This window comes from Aquarana catesbeiana, linkage group LG03 (assembly GCF_042186555.1).
Source record: "Aquarana catesbeiana isolate 2022-GZ linkage group LG03, ASM4218655v1, whole genome shotgun sequence".
Classification (NCBI taxonomy): domain Eukaryota; kingdom Metazoa; phylum Chordata; class Amphibia; order Anura; family Ranidae; genus Aquarana; species Aquarana catesbeiana.
The window spans coordinates 494,565,969-494,590,026 of NC_133326.1; the positions used below are offsets into that span (position 1 = coordinate 494,565,969).

At 41.4% G+C, this 24,058-nt stretch overlaps 1 protein-coding gene across 3 annotated transcripts in view; it reads right to left on the reverse strand.

Moving 5' to 3' along the window:
• RNF130 (ring finger protein 130) overlaps window positions 1-24,058 on the reverse strand; it is a 612,280-nt gene that overhangs the window by 263,412 nt on the left and 324,810 nt on the right. For all 3 annotated transcript variants that reach the window (XM_073621066.1, XM_073621067.1, XM_073621065.1), the window contains exon 4: window positions 7,434-7,505. In XM_073621066.1, coding sequence (XP_073477167.1) covers window positions 7,434-7,505 — 72 coding nt within the window. The remainder of the gene's footprint in view (window positions 1-7,433; window positions 7,506-24,058) is intronic.

The window sequence follows — 24,058 nt, forward strand, 5'->3', positions numbered from 1 at the left end:
TGCAAAAAAAAAAAAAAAAATTTGTCACTTTCCCGCAACTTGTGTCAAAATATAAAACATTCCATGGATTCAACATGCCTCAAAGCAAATAGCTTGGGGTGTCTACTTTCCAAAATGGGGTCATTTGGGGGGGTTTTATGCCATCTGGGAATTTTATGGCCTTCAAAACTGTGATAGGTAGTGAGGAGTAAAATCAAAAATGTACGCCCTTAGAAATCCTGAAGGCAGTGATTGGTTTTCGGGGCCCCGTACGCGGCTAGGCTCCCAAAAAGTCCCACACATGTGGTATCCCCATACTCAGGAGAAGCAGCTAAATGTATTTTGGGGTGCAATTCCACATATGCCCATGGCCTGTGTGAGCAATATATCATTTAGTGACAACTTTTTGTAATTTTTTTTTTTTTTTGTCATTATTCAATCACTTGGGACAAAAAAAATGAATATTCAATGGGCTCAACATGCCTCTCAGCAAATTCCTTGGGGTGTCTACTTTCCAAAATGGGGTCATTTGTGGGGGTTTTGTACTGCCCTGCCATTTTAGCACCTCAAGAAACGACATAGGCAGTCATAAATTAAAGGCTGTGTAAATTCCAGAAAATGTACCCTAGTTTGTAGGCGCTATAACTTTTGCGCAAACCAATAAATATACACTTATTGACATTTTTTCTACCAAAGACATGTGGCCGAATACATTTTGGCCTAAATGTATGACTAAAATTGAGTTTATTGGATTTTTTTTAGAACAAAAAGTAGAAAATATCATTTTTTTTCAAAATTTTCGGTCTTTTTCCGTGTATAGCGCAAAAAATAAAAACGGCAGAGGTGATCAAATACCATCAAAAGAAAGCTCTATTTGTGGGAAGAAAAGGACGCAAATTTCGTTTGGGTACAGCATTGCATGACCGCGCAATTAGCAGTTAAAGCGACACAGTGCCAAATTGGAAAAAGTGTTCTGGTCAGGAAGGGGGTAAAACCTTCCGGGGCTGAAGTGGTTAAAAAAAGTGCTTTACATATCAATAGACAGTAGTGGGCACCCAAAATTGGGAAAAGAATGAAAACTGCTGGGCTCAGAAGGATAGTCTGTTATATTTGTTAACATTCAATTTGCAGCAGTCAGGAGGTGAAAATTGTGTGTGATTGATGAATAAAAAACTAAAACTATGTCCCTTTTTCATACACAGGAAGACCTCAGCCAGGAGGAGGTTGTGGAATGTGGCAGTCAGGAGGAGGCGGGGATTAGTGGCAGCCAGGAGGAGGCGGGGCTAAGTGGCAGCCAAGAGAAGCCTGGGACAAGTCGCAGCCTGACTGAGTCTCAGGTCCCTCCCCTCCGCCTGCTATATAAACGAGCCAGGAAGGCCACTCCGAGTCCCGTGCAGGATTCAGCGTACAGGCTGATCCAGGAGGCTTTGACGTCCCTCCGAGCCTTCCCCAGTCCTGAAGAGGCCTTTGCCTGCATGGCTGCCACAAAATTGCAGGGCATGCAGGAGGGTCAACGCAAGATCTCTGAGGACCTGATTTATAAAGTCCTTCGTAAGGGGGAGAGTGGGGAACTGACACACAAGACGGATGTCATTGAGAGGGACGATCCTCCTCCTCCTCCTCCTCCTCCTGCTGCCACAACTCCACCACCACAGCCAAAGGCTGGAAGGAAGCGTGGAAAGAAGACCAAAGAGTGATGGCCCTGGGTTCAGTCTGGTCTGACAGAAGCTGCAGTCTCTTGTATGACCACAGCCTGGGGACACAGATCATCTGCTGCTTTCCGGATCTCTGGGACTTCTGGACCAGACTGCCCTCCCTTATGATATGGACTCCTCAGGCCACCAATTTTGCTTTTAAATAATTGATGTCTGCCCCGGGGGTCCAAGGCTTCGCCCACTTCTGCAGTTTCTCCAGCGTTGCCTCCCTCTTTGTTTAGTTGTGAGCCCTTAATAAAATATTTTTGGGTAAATTCTACTCTCCTGTGTGTGTTTTCATCCAAAAAGGACAGTTTGTTGGTGACGATTCAGGTACATTTCTAAAGTACAATGTGAAATTAACAAGGGACAACAACACCAAACAATCTCCTACAGATTAAATAGAACAACATATTAGTGGTGTTGTGGGAACTTGTCACAAAAAACACACAAACATTTTCGGGAATACAAATCAAAATCATGAAAAAAAAAAAAAATAAAAAAGAGAAACACAAAAAAAGAATCTACATTAAAGTCCAAAAAAAAAAAAAAAATTTTGTTGTCAGATGTGAGAAATCGAAATATATTGAGGGAATCCCGATAAATAGTAACGAAATAAGTTTGTGAGAAGTGTGTGTGAATATGAGCAGCAAAACTACTTAATTCTTGTCACATTATAAAGAAGAAGAGAGTGCGCTGTATTAAACCATTTTGAACATTGCAGCGTGACGAAAGTGCTGTATCCATTCCGAACGCTACGTTTACCAGAACGAGCTGTCCCGTGTCGGAATTTCTTCTGAGCATGCGTGGCACTTTGTGCGTCGGAACAGGCCACACACGGTCGGAATTGACGCGATCGGATTTTGTTGTCGGAAAATTTTATCTCCTGCTGTCCAACTTTGTGTGTCGGAAAATCCGATGGAAAATGTCCGATGGCGCCCACACACGGTCGGAATTTCCGACCACACGCTCCGATCGGACATTGTCCATCGGGAAATCCGACCGTGTGTACAGGGCATAACACTTAAATTAGACTTTGCACCCACGTAGCACCCCATTAAAAACATTTAAAAAAAACACTTGTAGGAGGGAAAACATATCTCTCACTTCTTCAAGCTTCTGGGGTGCAGGGGTGACAACATCTTCCTGCCAACAAGATCTCGAGGAATGGTGAGCACTCCAAAGCCCACGAGAAGATACTGCAGCACAGTGTTATCTAGCCAGCAGGCTGAACAAGTCAAAAAAAATCAATTCATTCCCACATCCACATTAACAGCTAGCAAGTAGGGTTGTTTCATCTGGCAGCTATTGTATTCAGGTACCCACTGCAATAATTTTATACCCAGATTACCGCACTTCTGTGAAGCCAGGTGGAGCTTGCAGGACTAACCACAGCCAAAATTCTAGCTGTTTTTTGCTTTTAGCTGTAAGGTTCGCTTTTGGTTACCATATATAGGTTCTATACACATGAAAGATTTACAGTGTATGTTACCCCACAATTTCATATTCCTGATATGTATATGTTGTACCATGTATTTGTACTGTTTGTATTTCTTCGTTTGTGTGAAATATCTGGTGATCCTGTCAGTCCCTCTGTTTTCCTATTTCAAACTGACCACGCTAGACATAAACACACATTCATACTAGCGTGGCCAGTTTTCTGGCTGTGCTGGGAGCATAGCCTGTCTGTCCACCAATGGCCAAGACTTGTGCTATTACACACTATTTGATTTTCTGCAGATTTTTGTCTTCAGATTTACCAAAACCATGTAGTGCAAGGGCCTTCCTGATTTCATACAAATTGAAACTCTTAAGGTTTGACCTCATTATATGGTTTTGGTAAATCTGAAGACAAAAATCCTGCAGAAAATCTAATAGTGTGTATGGGGTCTTAGAGATCTATAAGTAAAAGAAGCACTCTACACACATAATCCACATAGTTAGCCATATATTTAACCCCTTGATCGCCCAAACTGTTAACCCCTTCCCAGCCAGTGTCAGTAGTACAGTAGCAGTGTATAAAATTATCACTGATCACCGTATTAGTGTCACTGGTGCTGTCAGTAGCAGTTAGTTCCCCCAAGCATCAGTTAGTGTCAGCTTGCCCATCGCACTATCACAGTCCCACTATAAATCGCTGATTGCCGCCATTAGTAGTATAAAAAAATAGATAAAAATTCCAGTAGTAGGTATAACTTTTAAGCAAACCAAGTAATATACACTTATTTGGATTTTTGTAGCAGAAAGTAAAAAATATAGTTTTTTTTTTCCCCAAATTTTTGGTCTTTATTTATATCTCAAAAAATAAAAACCCAGTGATGATCAAATGGCACCAAAAGAAAGCTCTATTTGTGGGGAAAAAAATTATATTAATTTTGTTTGCGTACATACAGTATTGCATGACTGTGCAATCGCCAGCTAAAGTAGCGCAGTGGTGAATAGCAAAAAATGGCCTGGTCATGAAGGGGGTAAAATCTTTTGGATGTCAAGCAGTTAAAAATGTTATATACAGTTGGTCCATATAGTGCTGACTTTGAGCATTAATTCAAGGGATTGAACATAAATATCAAGTACAAATTTTAGGAACTGCAACCATTTTTATACACAACCCCCCCCCCCCTATTTTCAGGGGCTCAAACGTAATTGGACAGATAAATATAATCATAAAAAAATGTTCATTTTTGATATTTTGTTGAGAATCCTTTACTGGCAATGACTGCCTGAAGTCTGGAACCCATGGAGATTACCAAAGACTGGGTTTCCTCCTTTCTGATGCTTTGCCATGCTCTAACTGAATCTGTCTTCAGTTCTTTGTTTGTGGCTCTTACTGCCTTTAGTTTTGCCTTCAGCAAGTGAAATGCATGCTCAATTGGGTTGAGATCAGGTGATTGACTCGGCCATTGCAGAATATTCCACTTCTTTTCCTTCAAAAGCTCCTGGGTTTCTTTTGCAGTGTGTTTTGGATCATTGTCCATCTGTACTGCGAAGCACCGTCCAAACAACTTTGCTGCATTTGGCTGAATCTGGGCTGACAGTAGATCTCTAAACACTGCAGAATTCATCCAGCTGCTTCTGTCACATCATCAATAAACACCAATGCCCCAGTGCCACTGGAAGCCATGCATGCCCATGCCATCACACTGCCTCCACCATTTTTACAGATGACATTGTGTGCTTTGGATTATGAGCTTTTTCAAGCCCTCTGCACACTTTTTTCTTCCCATCATTCTGGTACAGCTTAATCTTAGTTTCATTCGTCCAAAGTTTTCCAGTTTTCCAGAACTGGTCTGGCTTTTTTATATGATTTTTGGCAAAGTCTAATCTGGCTCTTCTATTCTTCAGGCTTATGAATGGTTTGCACCTTGTGGTGAACCCTCTGTATTTGCTCTTGTGAAGTCTTCTCTTAATTGTAGACTTTGACAATGATATGCACACCTCCTTGAGAGTGCCCTTCACTTGTCTGGATGTTGTGAATGGGTTTTGCTTTACCATAGAGAGGATTCCGCGATCATGCATGGTCTTCTGTGTACGTCCAGGCTTTTTTATCTTGTGGAGTTCACTCTTTCCTCAGAATGTACCAAACTGTTGATTTGGCCACTCCTAATGTTGCTGCTATCTCTCTGATGGATTTGTTTTATTTTTGAGGCCTTACAATGGCCTGTTTCACTTGCATGGACAGCTCCTTTGAACGCACGATGTTGGTTCACAGCAATAGACTCCAAATACCACACTTAGAATCAACTCCAGACCTTTTACCTGCTTAATTGATGAAAAAATATGGAAGGAGTAGCCCACACCTGGCCATGAAACAGCTTTTGATTCAATTGTCCAATTACTTTTGGTCCCATGGTTTTTGGTAATACCTGAAAAAAACTAAAATTGTGCCTGTGTCCAAATACACATGGAATTAACTATATATATTTTATTTATTTAATTTATTTATTTCAGGTACTTATATAGCGCCGTCAATTTACGCAGCGGTTTACATATACATTGTACATTCACATCAGTCCCTACCCTCAAGGAGCTTACAATTTAAGGTCCCTATCTCACATTCATACATACTAGGGACAATTTAGACAGGATCCAATTAACCTTCCAGCATGTCTTTGGAGTGTGGGAGGAAACCGGAGTACCCGGAGGAAACCCACGCAGGCATAGTGAGAACATGCAAACTCCAGGCAGGTAGTGTCGTGGTTGGGATACTACTAGGCGAAAGTGCTACCCAACACACACACACACACACATTTTGCTTTTTATTGTCTTTTAAACTTAATTTAAGTTGTTTTACAAGGCAAGGGTTCAGGTTTTCTTAGTTAAAGGTATCTGATGCTAAAGATTTTGGCCCAAAATTTGAATGATCTAGGACCATTTTATGTGTTTGGCCATCTTAAATGCAGTGTAAAGTATCCTACTACCCTTATTCTCCGATAATCAGGTACAGCTTATAGGATTTGGAGCAGGTGGTAAATAAAACAGGGCAAAGCCTTTGTAGCAACCCAGTTAGTTAAGTCCACATTTAAAGTGACACATTCAGAATAAAATAACAGGATCCCTTAATAGCCCTTAAGCCCTGGCTTACACCAGTGCAATTTGTCATGCAATTTAACAATTCAAAATCGCATTACAAGTCACACCCCATTGGAATTGTTCCAATCGCTGCAACTCAAATCGCGGTGACTTTGAAAAAGTTCCTGCACTACTTTTTTGCAATTTCATTGTGACTTGCATGGACTTCTGTTAAATAAAGTTGCAGGCTGCAATGAAATTAGAGGTCCAAATTGCACTCATGTGCGGCTTTGAAATTGTGCTAAGGAACAGCAATTTCAAAGCTGCACTAGTGTGAACCAGGGCTAAAATCCTTTTGTAAGCTACAAAGATCATTTGGTCAACTTTAGCACAGGGCTAAAGACTATCACCTGGCCCCCATGTGACTAATTTCAGGCCTGTTGAGTGGCCAGTGCGCATTGTAGGTGGAAGGGGAGAGAGTCACATGTTCTGCCATAACCAGAAGTGGTATTTAAAAAAAGAATTCCAGGTATGGAATCTCTAGAAGCTGGAATTCACTATAGTAGACACCGCTACTTCAATGATCTTCTGGGTCCCTTCCCGAATGACTACCCTGCTACATTCTGAACATAGGAGGTCAGCTGCTCAGCATATGCACCATTCAAAGAGTGCTTTGCATATCCTCAATGAGTGAAACGTGGCACAATATGCCACACCTGGAATTCTTTTTTTTTTACTTCACAGGAATGGGCAAACAGGGCAGCAAATGAAAGGCAATTATAAACAGAAGCAATGCAAAGTAGACCGACTAAAATATAAACCCATTACTTTGCTCTGAATTGGGGCAAATTACAGGTTCCCTTTAATTTTTGTAAGCCTCTTTATAAAAGTCATAGCAGTGACCATCACTGATTTAGATTCAAAGCTGGCAGGATATTTTTTACCAACTTCCCCCCTTGCTACTTCTTCCCATCAAAATTCGGTAATCAGGAAACCTCCGACATACTGAGATGCGACAACAGCAGACACAGCTTTAAGCCATGAAATCAGATTGGATGCTATTGCAAACAGACAAGGACTCCATGCCATCATCCTAGTCATACAAACAATTGTACAGAGAACAGGAATGACTAGCTTTCAACGAATTCCTAAGTAAATCAAATCAGCATGTTCCAGTGATTACTCTTACAATCTGCTCACTCAAGAGAACTGGATAGGACATTCTGATTATATGCATGTGACACTGCTTACCTTATCTCCTTTCCTGACCGTTCTCGTTGTAAGTTTGCCGATGGCCTTCTTCGCTGCGTCTCCAAGTCGTCGCTGTGAAAAACACATTGAGAAAATAATTGAGCTAGATAGAGGAAGGATCTGCCCAAAGAAACCTCACAACAAAATCACTTTTTCAAGAGTTTTTATTTTTTCCATTCTCCTAAACTGTATCTACAGGTCAATCTTAGGAGCCTCAGGGGCCCCTGGGCAAAGTAATGAACTGGGGCCTCTACCAGGCTTAGTGTGCTGTGGCAAAAGAGGTCTGTGGCATTGGGAGGGGGGTTAACTTTTACTGTCATGACCACAAATGCAAAAGGAGGGATGATGGGTTAAACTGTCACTACCATAACCACCAATGCAGGTGGGGGGTTAACTTTCACTGCCACTGACCACCAATGCGGGGGGGGGGGGTCAGTGGCAGTGAAAGTTAACCACCCAACTCCTGCATTAGTGGTAATGGCAGTAAAAGCTTGGTAAAGCTTAATAAACACTTTCTTTTATAAATAAATAATTCAGACTGGAATCCAAACATACCTGAGCACATCACTAATTACTAGGTGAAAATAAAGGGAAAAAAGGCTAAGAAGAAAAAGAAAACAAATAAACCACACTATCTATGCTACAAAATATAACATGATAGTCCTACAAGTGTGCCCTAATGAACTGACCACATTGCTTTGCATATAGTTTGTAATAATTATCTGTGTATATGTTGTTTAAAACAACAGACTTTGAAAAAACGATTGATAGGTGGAGAAAATGTGACCCTGTCAGCCTAGGCTGGGAACTGAGGAAAAGAACTTCTTAATTATGACAAGACAAAAGTATTTTTTTTTTCTCCTTGAAATAGTAATGTAATTTGGTCATGCTGAAATGTGCATTACAAACTGTGTTATACCTATTTATATTCCTGAGAAACCACAGTGGTCCTTAGCAAACCCAACACCTTCAGAGACTTGTCTGAGACTGAACCCAAATCAGAAGGGTAGGAATGCATTTTATGCATATTAAGCAGCATCTTTGCCTGGCACAAAAAAAAAAAATGATAATTTAAATACCGATTCAAGTTACAACAAGGGGGGCTATAAAAACTGGTGCCCAACCCAGGTACAACAAGGGGCCTATGATACTTTGGGTTTGATTTACTAAAACTGGTGCAGCTCTGCACAGAAACCAATCAGCTTCCAGGTTTTTTGTCAAAGCTTAATTTAACAAGCTGAAGTTAGAAGCGGATTAACCACCATGCACAGTCCAGTTTTAGTAAATCAAAACCTGTGCGTCCAACCCAAGTACAATAAGTAGGTCTATAATACTTTGGAGTCTAACCAAGAACAACAAGGGGACCCCTACAGTTTGGTACCCAAACCAGGTACAACAGGGGGACCTACAATAATGTCCAACCCAGGTACAACAAGGAGGTCTATAATACATTGTGTGTAACCAAGTTACAACAAGGGGGCCCCTAATAGTTGGTGCCCGACCCAGGTACAACAAGGGGCCCACAAAAATGTCCAAACCAGGTACAACAAGCAGGTCTATAATACTTTGTGTCTAATCAAGATACAATAAGGGAACCCCCTATTATTTGGTGCTCAACCCAGGTTCGAAAAGGGGGCCTACAATAATGTCCAACCCAAGGACAACAAGAGGGTCTATAATACTTTGTCTAACCAAGGTACAACAAGGGGACGCCTAATATTTGGTGCCCAACCCAGGCATGAAAAGGGGGCCTACAATAATGTCTAACCCAGGTACAACAAGGAAGCCTATAATATTTGGTTTCCAACAAAGGTACAACAAGGGAGCCTATAATTGGTATCCATCCCAGGTACAACAAGCAGGTCTATAATAATTTGTATCCATCCCGGTACAAACAAGGGAACCCCTAATATTTGGTTTACAACCCAGGAACAACAAGGAAACCCCTAAAATTTGGTGTGCAGCCCAGCTACAACAAGGGGTCTATAATGCGTTGTGTCCAACTGAGGTACATCAAATGGGTCTATAACAACTGGTGACCAAACCAGGTACAACCTGAGAGTCTATAATACTTGGTGCGACATTCAAGTGCCAGGATTAGGTATTATTGTACACAGAATAAACGCAGATTTTGTTTTAGACCTGGGAGTGCAAATGCCCTCATGCTTCAACCAAAACTGCCCACACACTCCAATCTATCTATATCCATAAAAAATTGGAAACATTTCTGGGTGTTTTTTAATCCTAATTTTACTTTAAAGGAAGCAACTGGATAGCTTGGAAAATTTGGTATGGTTTTCTATAGGTCTGTAGATAATGTATATGGAACTTATTTTAGATTTGATCTTTTTCTACAGAATGTGTAGAGATGGAAATCAAATATAAATTCATTGAAAACAGTTAGTATTGTTTTAAACTCGGCCAATCAATTCTAAATGCCCCCATTGACAACCAGCACTAACGTTTCACACCTTGTTTTCCTCTCTATCTGTTAATGTCCACTAAAACTTCCATCTGACAAAATATTATAGAGAGGCTATTTAGATCATCCTGACATTCAAACACCAGGGGATCTCAGAACAAAGTTATTCTTTGTTATTACTTTGAAAAATGGTCTTCAATAAAGAAAAAGTCACAAAGGTTTAAAGAGGCAAAAAGATCAATCTGTAGTCTGGCTTAAAGATCAGCTTGTAGATGAAACCGTGTGTACCACAGAAAAAAGCCAAACACTAGTGTGTCCTATCAAAAGTAATGAAGGTCACCCCTAGTTGGTTCATTGAGTTATGCTCTGTGAGAAAGGCTTCATCTATTTTCAAGGAAATTGCCCCGACCAAATTTATCTGATTCAACTAAAGATCTACAACAGTATATGGCAAACTTCAAGGCTGGATTCACACTGTTACGGTAAGTTAACATGCACATTTGCAGCAAAATTCACCCTAAAGGATGCATGCCCTATTTTTTTTTTGTAACGTACAGTCATTGCCAAAATATTGGCACCCCTGCATTTCTGTCAGATAATGCACCACTTCACCCAGAAAATTGTTGCAATTACAAAATGTTTAGGCGTTCTCATGTTTATTTTTTTTTGTTTGTATTGTTGGTAGGACACAAAAAAAGTAGAAAAAACAAAAACCAAATCTGACATATTCAATGCAAAACTCCAAAAATGGACTAGACAAAATTACTGGCACCCTCAAATTAATATTTGGTAGCACAACCCTTGGAAAAAATAACTGAAATCAATCACTTTATGTAATCATCAATGAGTTTCTTACACCTCTCTACTGGAATTTTGGACCACTCTTCTTTTGCCAACCGCTCTAGGTCTCTCAGATTGGAAGGGTTCCTTTTCCCAACTGCTGTTTTCAGATCTCTCCACATAGGATTTTGATCCAGACTCACTGCTGTCCAGTTCAGTACTCTTTTTGATGTGCTTTTTGTTGTGTGCATTAAATACACAACAAATGAATATACCCATCTATAATAAAGTCCTTGTTACAGTAAAGTAAACAAAAACAAGACAAAGGATTCGCAGAGCACTATGAGTAAGCTGAAGGGGCGGCAGAGAAGATACCGACTACTTTGTGGCTCTGTTTATCTGACTCAAACTATCTTCTGAACTCTCTTCTGAGGGAGGAATCCCTGATACAGCTTTGTAAACTCCAGAACATCATATTTAAAGAGGCATTGGGAAAACTTCAAACAGGCTCAATAGCTCTGGTTATGCGGCTTCACACAGCAAGGCGTCCCTTAATGGGCACCCCGACATCGACTCAAACCATAGATTTACAGAAAGGAGTTCCAGACAAAAAACAGATCAGAAGTCCAAGATAATTGTAATTGTTGATAAACAGGTCAGAAGAACAACCAGTTGATCTTTTTCTTCACTTCTCTCCTCTTATGCAGAAAAGGGATGGCAGAAAAAGATCAACTGGTTGTTTTTATGACCTATTTATCAACAATAAACATTATCCTGGACTCTCATCTATTTTTGGTCTGGCGCTCTTACAGTTCTGTAAATGAGAGCTTGAAAACTAATATACCCGAATGTGTGAAACTGACAAAACAGCACCACCTTCTAGATTAAGACTGGGGGTCACACTTGTGCAGTGCGGGACATGACAATCTCACTGCATTCCTGTGCACGTCACATGCGATGTCTGTGCGGTGTGATTTGAGACAAAGATTTTGTATGGTTCAAATTGCACATCCGCACCAAAATGGCGCAGGACCCATTTTCTTCCACACCTAAATCGCATCGCATGGGTGTTCATGGCAATCGCACTGCATTTGGTGATCTGTTTCGGGGTGTTGTTAATCTAACATTGTCACCCGCAGCAGATTGCATGGACACCATGCGATTGCTATGCAGTGCAATTCGGGGAAACACAGCAAATCTTGTGCATTTCTTGCATCACATCAGTGTGAACCAGGGCTAAAATATTAATATATAATATTTTCTGATTCAATCGTTTTTATTGTTTTTTGTGAAAAGAAAAATACAAGACTTTTCCAATAGTAAAGTGTACAGGTGTACAATGAAACAATAAAAACTTGTATATAACAATCAAAGAAGTGCTTAACAGCAAAATATCCTAACAGCTAAGTCAAGCATAATGCTCGGGTCAGATATAGTGTGAGGTGTCATTTGAAAGCAGTATCCCCGCCTGGGGTCAAGGAAGCCAGGGAGGGCTTACTGCAAAATCTCATAAATTTAAAACTCTGTAATTAAGTTAAAATACAGCACCCAAATCCCCCCTCCACCAGGGAAGAGGGGTTAAAAGGGCTCAGAAAACCATAGAGCAGTGGTTCTCAACTCCTGTCCTCAGGACCCACTAACAGGCCAGATTTTAAGTATTACCTTGGGGAGATGCAGACTAAAATACTCCAATCACTGAGCAGCAAATGATATCACCTGTGATGTATTTCAGTTATCTTGAAAACCTGGCCTGTTAGTGGGTCCGGAGGAGAGGAGTTGAGAACCACTGCCATAGAGAGATAAAACCATGACCTTTCTGGGAGAACAATACTTATATAAGCAGCATGTCACAGAATGCACAACTGATAAAGGAAAAAAAAAATGTACAACATGAGTACAACCGAGTATAAAGGATGCAAAAAAAAAAGGGTTAAGAAAAAAAAAAAGAAAAAGGAGTACAGGAGGAAATAGGGAAAAGAGGGAGGTAGGAGAAGAATACCCACTCAGGAGGCCGCCACTGCCCAACCACCAGTCTGCCACTATTCAGGTGGTAGTTTTAGGTAAGACAGCCAAGGGTTCCAAACAGCGATTGCTTATCTCAAAAAGTGTACTGACAATTTTTTTTTTTAATAAGGACGATCCAAGTATGTTTGCGTTTCAACAAGGATAGGTTGATCACAGGGCTTTTCCAAGCCATGACAATTGCTATCTTAGCCGCCAGGAAGATAAAACGAATTAATGATTGAATGTGTTTAGGAACGTTTTAGGTTCATTAAGAAGTTCGACCCGAGTCTTCACAATTTTTACCACAGTTACAGCAGATCAGGGAGTGAACTAATATGCAATATTTTAAATTAACATGACTACATTTTATAGGCCCTGGTCATAATAAATAAATCAAAAATGTACAAATTAAATATTAGAGGGGCAATGAAATGAAAATTCTAGACCAAAACCAAAAATTCAGGATGCACTTGGCTGAAAACCAAAATGGACAGTTTTTAATATATATATATATATATATATATATATATATATATATATATATATATATATATATATATATATATATATAGTATATATAATTGTATCATATTTGACTTTTTAATTAAAAGTTTTTGGAGCACTTTTGCGTTAAAAAAAAGCCCAAGAGAAGCTCAGGAAAAATGCATCCCTTTAAATTCTATGTACAGTGGATATAAAAAGTCTACACACCCCTGTTAAAATGTCAGGTTTCTGTGATGTAAAAAAATTAGACAAAGATAAACCATTTCAGAACTTTTCCCACTTTTAATGTGACCTATAAAACTGTACAAATCAGTTGAACAAGTGAAATCTTTTAGGTGGAGGGAAGTAAAAATAAAAAAAACAAAAATAATATGGTTGCATACGTGTGCACACCCTTAAGGGCCCTTTCACACTGGCAGCGCCCAGGTGTCGGTGGTAAAGTGTCGCTTTTTTAAGCGGTGTTTTACCATATTTTTTGCAGCGCTTTTTGGCTGCTAGCGGGGCGCTTTGCAACCCCCGCTAACGCCCGAAAAAGGGTTAAAAGCGCACCCGCAAAGCGCCGCTGTCCATTGATTTGAATGATCAGGGGCGTATTAGGAGCGGTGTATACACCGCTCCTACATCGCCTCAAAGATGCTGCTTGCAGGACTTTTTTGCAGCACTCGGGCTTTCACATTGGAGTGAAAGGAGATGCGATTTACAGGCGCTATTTTTAGCACTATAGCACCTGTAAAGTGCCTCGGTGTGAAAGGGGTCTAAACGAATACTTTGTTGAAGCACCTTTTGATGTTATTACAGCACTCAGTCTTTTGGAGTATGAGTCTATTTAGCATGGCACATTTTGACTGCAATATCTGCCCACTCTTCTTTGCAAAAACAATCTGTCAGAATGCAAGGGCATCTTCTGTGCACAGCCCTCTTCAGATCACTCCACAGATTTTCAATCTATTCAGGTCTGGGCTCTGGCTGGGCCATTCCAAAACTTTAAACTTCTTCTGGTGAAGCCATTCCTTTGTTGATTTGGACGTATGCTTTGGGTCGTTGTCATGCTGAAAGATGAAGTTTCCTCTTCATGTTCAGCTTTCTAGCAGAAGCCTGAAGGTTTTGTGCCAATATTGACTGGTATTTGTAACTGTTCATAATTCCCTCTACCTTGACTAAGGCCCCTGTTCCAGCTGAAGAAAAACAGCCCCAAAGCATGATACTGCCACCATGCTTCACTGTGGGTATGGTGTTCTTTTGGTGATGTGCAGTGTTGTTTTTGCGCCAAACATATTATTTGGCATTATGGCCAAAAAGTTCAACCTTTTGCGTTTCATCAGACCATGACACATTTTCCCACATGCTTTTGGGAGACTTCAGATGTGTTTTTGCAAAATCTAGCCGGGCTTGGATGTTTTTCTTCGTAAGAAAGGGCTTCCGTCTTGCCGCTCTACCCCATAGCCCAGACATATGAAGAATACGGGAGAATGTTGTCACATGTACCACACAGCTAGTACTTGCCAGGTATTCCTGCAGCTCCTTTATTAATGTTGCTGTAGGCCTCTTGGCAGCCTTCCTGGCCAGTTTTCTCATCTTTTCATCAATTTTGGAGGGACGTCAGTTCTTGGTAATGTCACTGTTGTGCCATATTTTCTCCCCTTGATGACTGTCTTCACTGTGTTCAATGGCATATCTAATGCCTTGGAAATTATTTTGTACTCTTCTCCTGACTGATACCTTTTAACAATGAGATCCCTCTGATGCTGTGGAAGCTCTCTGCGGACCATGGCTTTTGCTGTAGGATGCGACTAAAAAAATGTCAGGAAAGACCTACTAGAACAGCTGAACTTTATTTGGGGTTTATCAGAGGCACTTTAAATGATGGCAGGTATTTAACATGAGTTTCAATGTGATTGCTTAATTCTGAACACAGCTACATTCCCAATAATAAGAGGGTGTGCACACTTATGCAACCACATTATTTTAGTTTTTTTATTTTTACTTCCCCCCTCTAAAAAATTTCAGTTTGTTTTTCAATTGAGTTGTACAGTTTATAGGTCACATTAAAGGTGGAAAAAGTTCTGAAATTTTTTATCTGTCTCATTTTTTTACATCACAGAAACCTGACATTTTAACAGGGGTGTGTAGACTTTTTATATCCACTGTATGTCTTCACACTGGTCCATTGCGCACAACGCATCAAAAACGCACCCGTGTTGCATGTTTGATGTGGTTTTTGAGTCACATGACCTATGAAAGTCAAGGCAAATTTGCAGGCATTTTTTGGTGGCCCTTATCGGCACCTTTTTTTCTATCTGCAAAGCACCAGTAACCCTATTTTGGGGCGATAACTTTTGGCGGTGATATATTGGTGCATTCTCTACTAAATATACATTCACTTTAAAAGGTGAGGGCCCTGGGCATTACTACATAGTGAGTCACTGACCTGGAACAAGCATGCAGCCAGAAAACTCTAAGCTTCTCTTCTGCATTATGCTCGCCATACAGTGAGGGAAACCGTGAGAGACAGAACAAGTAAAAAATCCAGAAAAATGCATTTCAAAAAAGTTATAAATTGATTTGCATTTTAAATGAGTGAAATAAGTATTTGATCCCTTTGCAAAACATGACTTAGAACTTGGTGGCAAAACCCTTGTTGGCAATCACAGAGGTCAGACGTTTTGGCCACCAGGTTTGCACACATCTCAGGAGGGATTTTGTCCCACTCCCCTTTGCGGATCCTCTCCAAGTCATTAAGGTTTCAAGGCTGACGTTTGGTAACTCGAACCTTCAGGCTCCCTCCACATGTTTTCTACGGGATTAAGGTCTGGAGACAGGCTAGGCCACTCCAGGACCTTAATGTGCTTCTTCTTGAGTCACTCCTTTGTTGCCTTGGCCGTGTGTTTTGGGTTATTGTCATGCTAGAACACCCATCCATGACCCATTTTTAATGTCCTGGCTGAGGGAAGGAGGTCCTCGCCCAAGATTTGACTGTACATGGCCCCTTTGAGGCAGTTATAGTTGTCCTGTCCCCTTAGCAGAAAAAAATACTCTTTTCCCTCACTGGGTAGTTTCAATTTCAATCAGTTTCACCATACAAAAATGACTGAACAGCCCAATGGAACCTATTTCTATTGAAACTATAAAATGATCTAAACTTTTAATAGGTTCTTGATCAATTGGTCATTTTATTTTACTGCACAATGGTTGAAAATGGTTGCAATTGTCTAAAAATTGCCAAGTGCATGGGTAGCATTAGATCTGGGGGGAAGCAACCATCGATCATGAAGAACACAGGTCAAACAAAGGAACGGCTTGCAGAGGAATATAAATCATTTGACAGACAGGAAGAAACTATTATAATTTCTGGAAAAAAATGTTTTGCTGCTGTGATTGGAGTTCTTCAGTCATGTTGGAAGTCAAACCCTGCTGTTCTCTATTGCTACACTTGTCTTTTGCTGAGTACTAATATTATTCACCTTTTTGTCTCTATTGCACAAATAATGTCATAAAAATACATGAAGGTTAAGAAAAGGCTTTTGGCCAGGCAATTCTAATGATCCAAAAGACAAAATACTAGGAGGGAAGGAAGGAAAGGTTCAGGTTTCTGCTTCACAGCAGCACACAATCCCTTCTGGAAAGAGACCAGCTAATTTTATATTGATATGGAACTTGGAAGATGCTTGGTTTCTGATATTAGCAGCAGGGGACCCTCAGGGAATAGCACTCCAAACCCCATCTACTGTTTTTCCATTGATTTTATACAATGCACATTGAAGAGCTTAGGGACAAGAAAGTGATGCCAATGTAAAACTATCTACTGGGGAGGAAGGGAGATACACAAGGTGAATGGTTCATTAAAGAATTGGCAAGACTAAAAATATTTTTTACTGAACAAAAGGCCCTGAAAAGTGACTTTCAAGATATGCTTTTAATGTAGGAGGCCAGGCAGTGTAATTATTGTTAATTAAATGGATCACTGCCCAACTTTTAATTTCGCACAGTACAGGGAATGGGGTAGTGACACCTACACTTTACATAACATCGATGATGAAGAAACGGTGAACCAGCAGAGTGAAACATGGTGTAGTAAGGCATAAGGCATAACACAGCTAAAACCACCAATCACTTTTATTTTCCACAAAGAATCCAACTCAACCTTGAACTTGCAGTGGTATACAGAGAAGGTTTATTAACCATTTGACAATCACGAGATTATTCATTGATGGATGTGTGCCTCTAAGATCATTCAGAATTCATTAACCGATGCATGCCTCTAAGATGCCTTTTGGCGGGCAACCTCCTCTAGGGGCAACTAATCGATATAATCCATTGGCCAATTTTACCATTTGGGCTGATGATCTGGACATTTAAGTACATTTATTTGATTAATTAGATGTTATCCCCTATCAATTGTTTTTTTCTTGGAGAGTTTAAATCATGGCTATAACACATACAATTTGAATGGGTGGTACTTTTGGTGTCGCTTAGTGACCTGTGGTCCATGAAATGCTCCCCTGTGCCTTATGTGAGTTGGTTCATCAGGATGTTGTTGTAGGATGATGATTTAATGCTTATTGTTTTTAAAGAATCAATTCATATTGTGTTCACATGTGCTTCTGAAGAATAGGGTGTTCGAAATGCGTTGAGGTCTCATGTGGACCACTTATGTAACAAGAATTAGGTTATTGAATATGTGAACCTTGCTTTATATGCAACATATGGATATGGTCTTTTACCATTGTTTTTGTGTTATTTTTCATTATATGCACTCAAAGTAATTTTGCTTCAAAAGATGTGTTTTCATGAATAACATAAGATGTGGGCTTATTAGCATGGTACCTCTTCCTCTTTAAAATTCTACTGATCAGTTAGAATTAATTGACCAAAGCATGCCTCTAAGATAATTCAGAATTCACTGACCGATGCATGCATCTAAATGAAATCGGCATTAAATGACCGATGCATGCATCTAAAATAACTATGAATTCACTGACTGATGCATGCCACTGAAAAAATTCAGAATTCACGGACTGATGCATGCCTCTAAAATAATTCAGAATTCACTGACCAATGACTGACTTGCATGCCTCCAAGATCATTTACAATTCGATGATCGTTGCAAGATTCTAAGATCATTTAGATTTCATTGACTAATGTATGCTTCTAAGAGCATTCGGAATTCTTTTACCGATGCATGCTTCTAAGATTATTCACAATTCATTGATTGGTGCATGCGTCCAAGATTGTTCACATTTGATTGATTGGTGCATGCGTCCAAGATAGTTCACATTTGATTGAATGGTGCATGCGTCCAAGATTGTTTACATTTCATTGACTGGTGTATGCTTCTAAGATTGTTCACATTTCAAATATAATTTGGAAAGGTTTCCCCAAGGGGTTTTCTATTGCAGCAAAAAATTCAAAAGTAGATTAACCACCTCAATACAGGGCACTTACACCCCCTTCCTGCCCAAGCCATTTTTCAGTTTTCAGCGCTGTCGCACTTTGAATGACAATTGCGCGGTCATGTTACACTGCACCCTAATTAAATTTTTATCATTTTTTCCCCACAAATAGAGCTTTCTTTTGGTGGTATTTGATTACCTCTGCGGTTTTTATTTATTGCGCTATAAACAAAAGAAGAGGGACAATTTTGAAAAAACACAATATTTTTTACTTTTTGCTATAATAAATATCCAATTTTTTTTTTTTTTTTTAACAAATTTTTTCCTCAGTTTAGGCCGATATGTATTCTTCTACATATTTTTGGTAAAAAAAAATTGCGATAAGCGTATATTGATTGGTTTGCGCAAAAGTTATAGCGTCTACAAAATAGGGGATAGATTTATAGCATTTTTATTATTTATTTTTTACTAGTAATGGCGGCGATCTGCAATTTTTATTGTGACTGCGATATTGCGATGGACACATCAGACACTTTTGACACATTTTTGGGACCATTCACATTTATACAGCGATCAATGCTATAAAATTGCATTGATTACTGTGTAAATGTGACTGGCAGGGAAGGGGTTAACACTAGGGGGCGCTTGAGGGGTTAATGTATGACCTAAGGAGGTGATTCTAACTGTGGGGGGAGGGGACTGACTGGGGGAGGTGACCGATCGCTGTCCCTATGTACAAGGGACACGCCATCGGTCTCCTCTCCTCTCTGACAGGACGTGGATCTGTGTTTACATGCACAGATCCACGCTCCTGCTCTGTTACCCAGCAATCGCGGGTGCCCGGCGGACATCGCGGCCGCTGGGCACGCGCACCGGGTCCCGAGCGACGCAGCGGGCACGCGCGCGCGCCCCCTAGTGGCTCGGGAGGGCGAGGACGTCATATGACGTCCTCCCAGAACAACAGAAGCCTCGTCCCGCCGTCATATGACGGTGGCCGGTGGCTTAGTGGTTAAAAAGGTATAAGTTTATTGAAAAAAGTAATCAAATACAAATACATTGATTACCCTGTTTTCCCGAAAATAAGACCTAGCGTGATTGTTGGTGATGGCTGCAATATAAGCCCTACCCCCCCCCCCAAATAAGTCCTAGTTAAAGTCCTTGTAGGTCTTATTTTCAGGGTAGGGCTTATTTGGGGGGTAGGGCTTATATTGCAGCAATCACTGACAATCACGCTAGGTCTTATTTTCAGGGAAACAGGGTATATTAAAACATGTGCTCTGTAGGTGAGGCTATTACAGGTACATCATAATACAGCCGTGAATATACATGGAAAACATAGCATGATATAGGTATATATAGTCATACTGGAGAGCTCCAACACATTTCGACCATTAACAATAAAGGTCTTCTTCTGGGGGAATGAGTGAAAATGAAGTGAGAATGATTATTCACATTTCATTGATTGGTGCATGCATCTAAGATTGTTCAGTATTTAGTGATTAATGCATGTTTTCAAGATGATTCAGAATTCATTGACCGATGCATGCGTCTAAGTTCATTCAGAATTAATTTTAGCTCCTTCCGACCTGCATTTAACCTACTTCAAGCAGGTTTTGCATTCCATGGATTTGTATGGGAACACAAAATCAGCTTGAAGCAAACAAATGTCTATCAGGCAATGGAAGGCCAAAGATTGGCCTAAAAGTTATCTGGCACACTGTAGCTATTCACACATTACTTTTTATAGCAAGTAAAGCACAGCCAACAAGTTAGACCCTCATGTACCACTCAAACTAGAATGGGCAGGTACAATAAGGTTCTAGAAAGGTAAGACTTACAACTACAGTATGATGCTTTTGTATACTCCCGCACAGTAAAGTTTCCGTTGTGTCCTGTCAAACATTAATAAACTGCCCTTCTATTTGTTCTCAAGGATGGTCTTGATACAATATAATTGATTAGCCATTGGATAGTTTATATCTATTAACATTTCTTGATTGGTCAGAATAACTTGGGGAAAGGTTGTGTATAAGTCTTACAGATACAATTCTTGTTTAATGAATAATAAACAGTGAAATCTGACCAATTCCTACTAGTTACAATCCCAGTTCTCTCATTTTCAATGCAATGTTAAGTCCCTGGAGCTGAAATTTTTGCACAGTGACTCATCACATGAATGCACATACTAATCAGAATGGATACAAACTTGCAATTTCAAAAACGGCATCCACGATGTGCAGCTCCAGCAATAGATAAGACCCCAGGAGGAGGATGTAAACGTGAATGCTTACCCCAAGCTAGCCACCCCCAAGCCACACATACATACACAACAAGCAGTAAATTGCACTTTTCCCTGACAGCCTTCCATGTGCAATGCAGTTCAGGCGCACCTGCAGGCCACAGAAGGATTCTGTGTAATTTCAGCTAGGCTATGTCTTGATTAAAGCGGACTGCAGTTACTCTTTGAAAAGCTCCTCTTCCCCCACCAGCTCCAGCTGGGGCTCCATCGCTGTGTTGCAGACCTGGGCTTGGTGAAACAAGCATCAGAAACACATACGCCAAGATCCCTCATGACACCGACATTGTTTCTGCCATGCACTCCATTTGACCCCCGGAATGGGTAAAAGTTTTAGCTTCAGCTCTGAACCAGTAGTGTAGGTGAAGTCTGATGTGCATCAATTTGCTGTCACTGTCAGGCACCCAGAGTTGGCCAGAAGGACCCCCCGTGCAGCTCCACCCCCACTCCAAGAGCTGCGGCCCCGATTTGCTCCAACAGCTAAAGTCTAGCTGGCAAAAAGGAAACCAGGCCCTTGCAGGAGGAAGGCTGTGGCCCGATTCTGGACCATGGCCCAGTGGTTAACAACCACTGCACTACAGAAAATAAGAACTAGTCGTCTCCTACACAGCAAGCCAAAGTAGGTCACCCTAAAACACTGCACTTAAATAATGCAAAAGTATAAAACCAAGAACAAAACAGCTGCTAACTCCAAATATAATACTAGACAACATAAGGTTTGTGCTTTTAATTAAATATATAGATGCACAAGTTATGTAGAGTACTAGTGAGAAACTCTACTAGTGAGAAAATTTTAAAATGTTCATCAATTCTTTTACACCACTGTATGCGAGAAAAACTTCCAATTATAGAATATAAATGCCAATAAAAAATAAAAATAAACGCCACCGTTGTAGATGTCAAAAAGATTCCAGTGTCCACCACAACTATATGTAGAGGGACTGACTAATATTCCATGACCAACTAACATGAAAGTCGTTCAGCGGCAGTCAGAGGCTGCTCTGCCACATACAACAGCCTTCAGAGGGAGTAATGAATAGGATGATGTTCACCAAGTCCTGGACCACTGACCATATTAAGCCCTTCTTTTTCTTTTTAAGGAGCCATAGGACTTTTGCCAAGTCCCTTTCTAAATGTTAGTGGACACTAAAACCATTTTACAGTGGCAACAATGGAGTTTACATTCATCTTGTGTTTGGACAAACACATAGACCCTCTAAACAGCAGCCTGCAATACCTTGCAGCCAAAAGAAGCATCCTCAGATGCCAGCACATCCACGTTGTAGAATTTTGTGAACGTGCACACTGACAACCAAGTGGCCGCCTGCAAACCAGAGCAGCTGACGCCTGATGATGGAAGGCCCAAGAAGCCACAAGCAGAATACGCAGTAACGGGGAAAGGAGGAACCCCTGATAGAATAGACCAGAGTCATCGTCTCTCTGATCCATCTAGAAAGGTCACAGAAGAAGCAGACAGCCCCTTTTTTGACCTGTTTGTGATCACAGTGAGTCTGATTTCCGAAAAGGCCCTGTGACTGCCAAATACACCTGAATCGCCCAAACACATCCAGGGCATGTAAGGTAAATCCCTTAGGACATTTTGACCTGGGACACAGGGAAGGCATTAAAATGTCCTTAGTCAAAAGGAATCAGAGGAGGGAACCACGGACAAGGGCGAAGAACCACTTCATCTTTGTGGATCACCAGGTAAGAAGTATGACATGGTAATGCCTACAGTTCCGACACTCTGCGAGCAGAGGCGATAGCAACCAAAAAAGCCACCTTCTGGGACAGAGCAAGCAAAGGAATCTCCCGAATATTTCCAACGGGACGCTCCTGTAGAACCGAACGCACCCAGAGTAGATCTCACGGTGGTAGAAGCGACTGCACCGGTGGAAGCAGATGACGAACCTCTAGATTAAGAGTACTCACCAGGGAGTGCGAGATCAGGGGATGCCTAGGAAAAACACTGAGGCCCCCGTGAAGGAAGGTCAAAATCTGAGCCACCGAGAAAGAACGAGGGTAAATGGCAAGCGCCTCACACCAGGATATGTATGCTATCCATGTCCATTGGTAAATCTTCCCAGAGAAAGGCTTCCTAGCCTTCAGCAGCGTCGTTAACTTCCGCACCTGGTTCATAACAGCCAGGCCTTCAAAACCAGGGACTGAAGGAGGATGGAAGATCAGTAATTGGGACAGTAGAACCTCCCTGAGAGGCAGGCACCAAGGGACGTCAGTGACCATGGGCACCAGGTCGGCATACCAAGACCGACAAGACCATCTGGGAACACTAGAATGACCGAATCCCTTAAGCCTTGATCCTGCGCAAAAGCCGCAGCAGAATCTTGAGAGGAGGAGAGGCGTAGATTCGACTATACCGGCCGCACCAGAGCGTCTGCAGTGAGCTTGCCAGAAACCTCAGTACCGGTCCGTTAAGCCGGGACGCCAACAGGTCTACCTTGGGGGTACTACATTGGAGACATATCCGATGAAACATGTCCTGGTGAAGGGACCACTCCGTGGACCAACACTAGCCGACTGAGGCAACTGCCTGTCATTTTTCCACTCCTAGAATGCATATGGCAGAGAGGGCCAGAACAAGGCGTTCTGCCCACCGGAGGATGCTGGCTACTGTCAGGGCTGCCAACACTCTTAGCTCCACCCTGGTGATTAACATAGACTACCGCCGTGGCATCATCAGACCAGGAGCCCCCGAAGTCGACGCCCATGATCCATACATCTGATCGCTCAAAGTCCCAGGATATCAATCGGCAGTCTGGATTTCTCCAGCGTCCAACGACCCTGAGAAGAACCCAGTCCCAGGACAACTCCCCACCTGTACAGACTGGCATTGGTGGTGACCACTGTCCAATACAAGGGGAGAAAGGATGTGCCCTGCCGAAATCCCGGAGAGTGAAGCCACCAGACCAGGGAACCCCCAGTTTTTCTGGCTCAGCCGAATCTGATAGCCCAGAGACCTCGGGGACTTTATGCCAGGATCTCACTTGAAAGGAGCTTGCATGGAACTGCGCAAATGGAATCGCCTCGAAGGTAGATACCATCAGGCCCAACACCCACATGCGGGACTGCAGGGAGGCCCACCTGCGAGACAACAGTAGTTGAAACACAGCATGCAACTTCTGGAGTTTGTCCAGAGGAAGAAACACTCTGGCCAGAGATGAAATCAGAGTCAGGCCCAGATAATCCAATTTTCTGGAAGGAGCCGGAG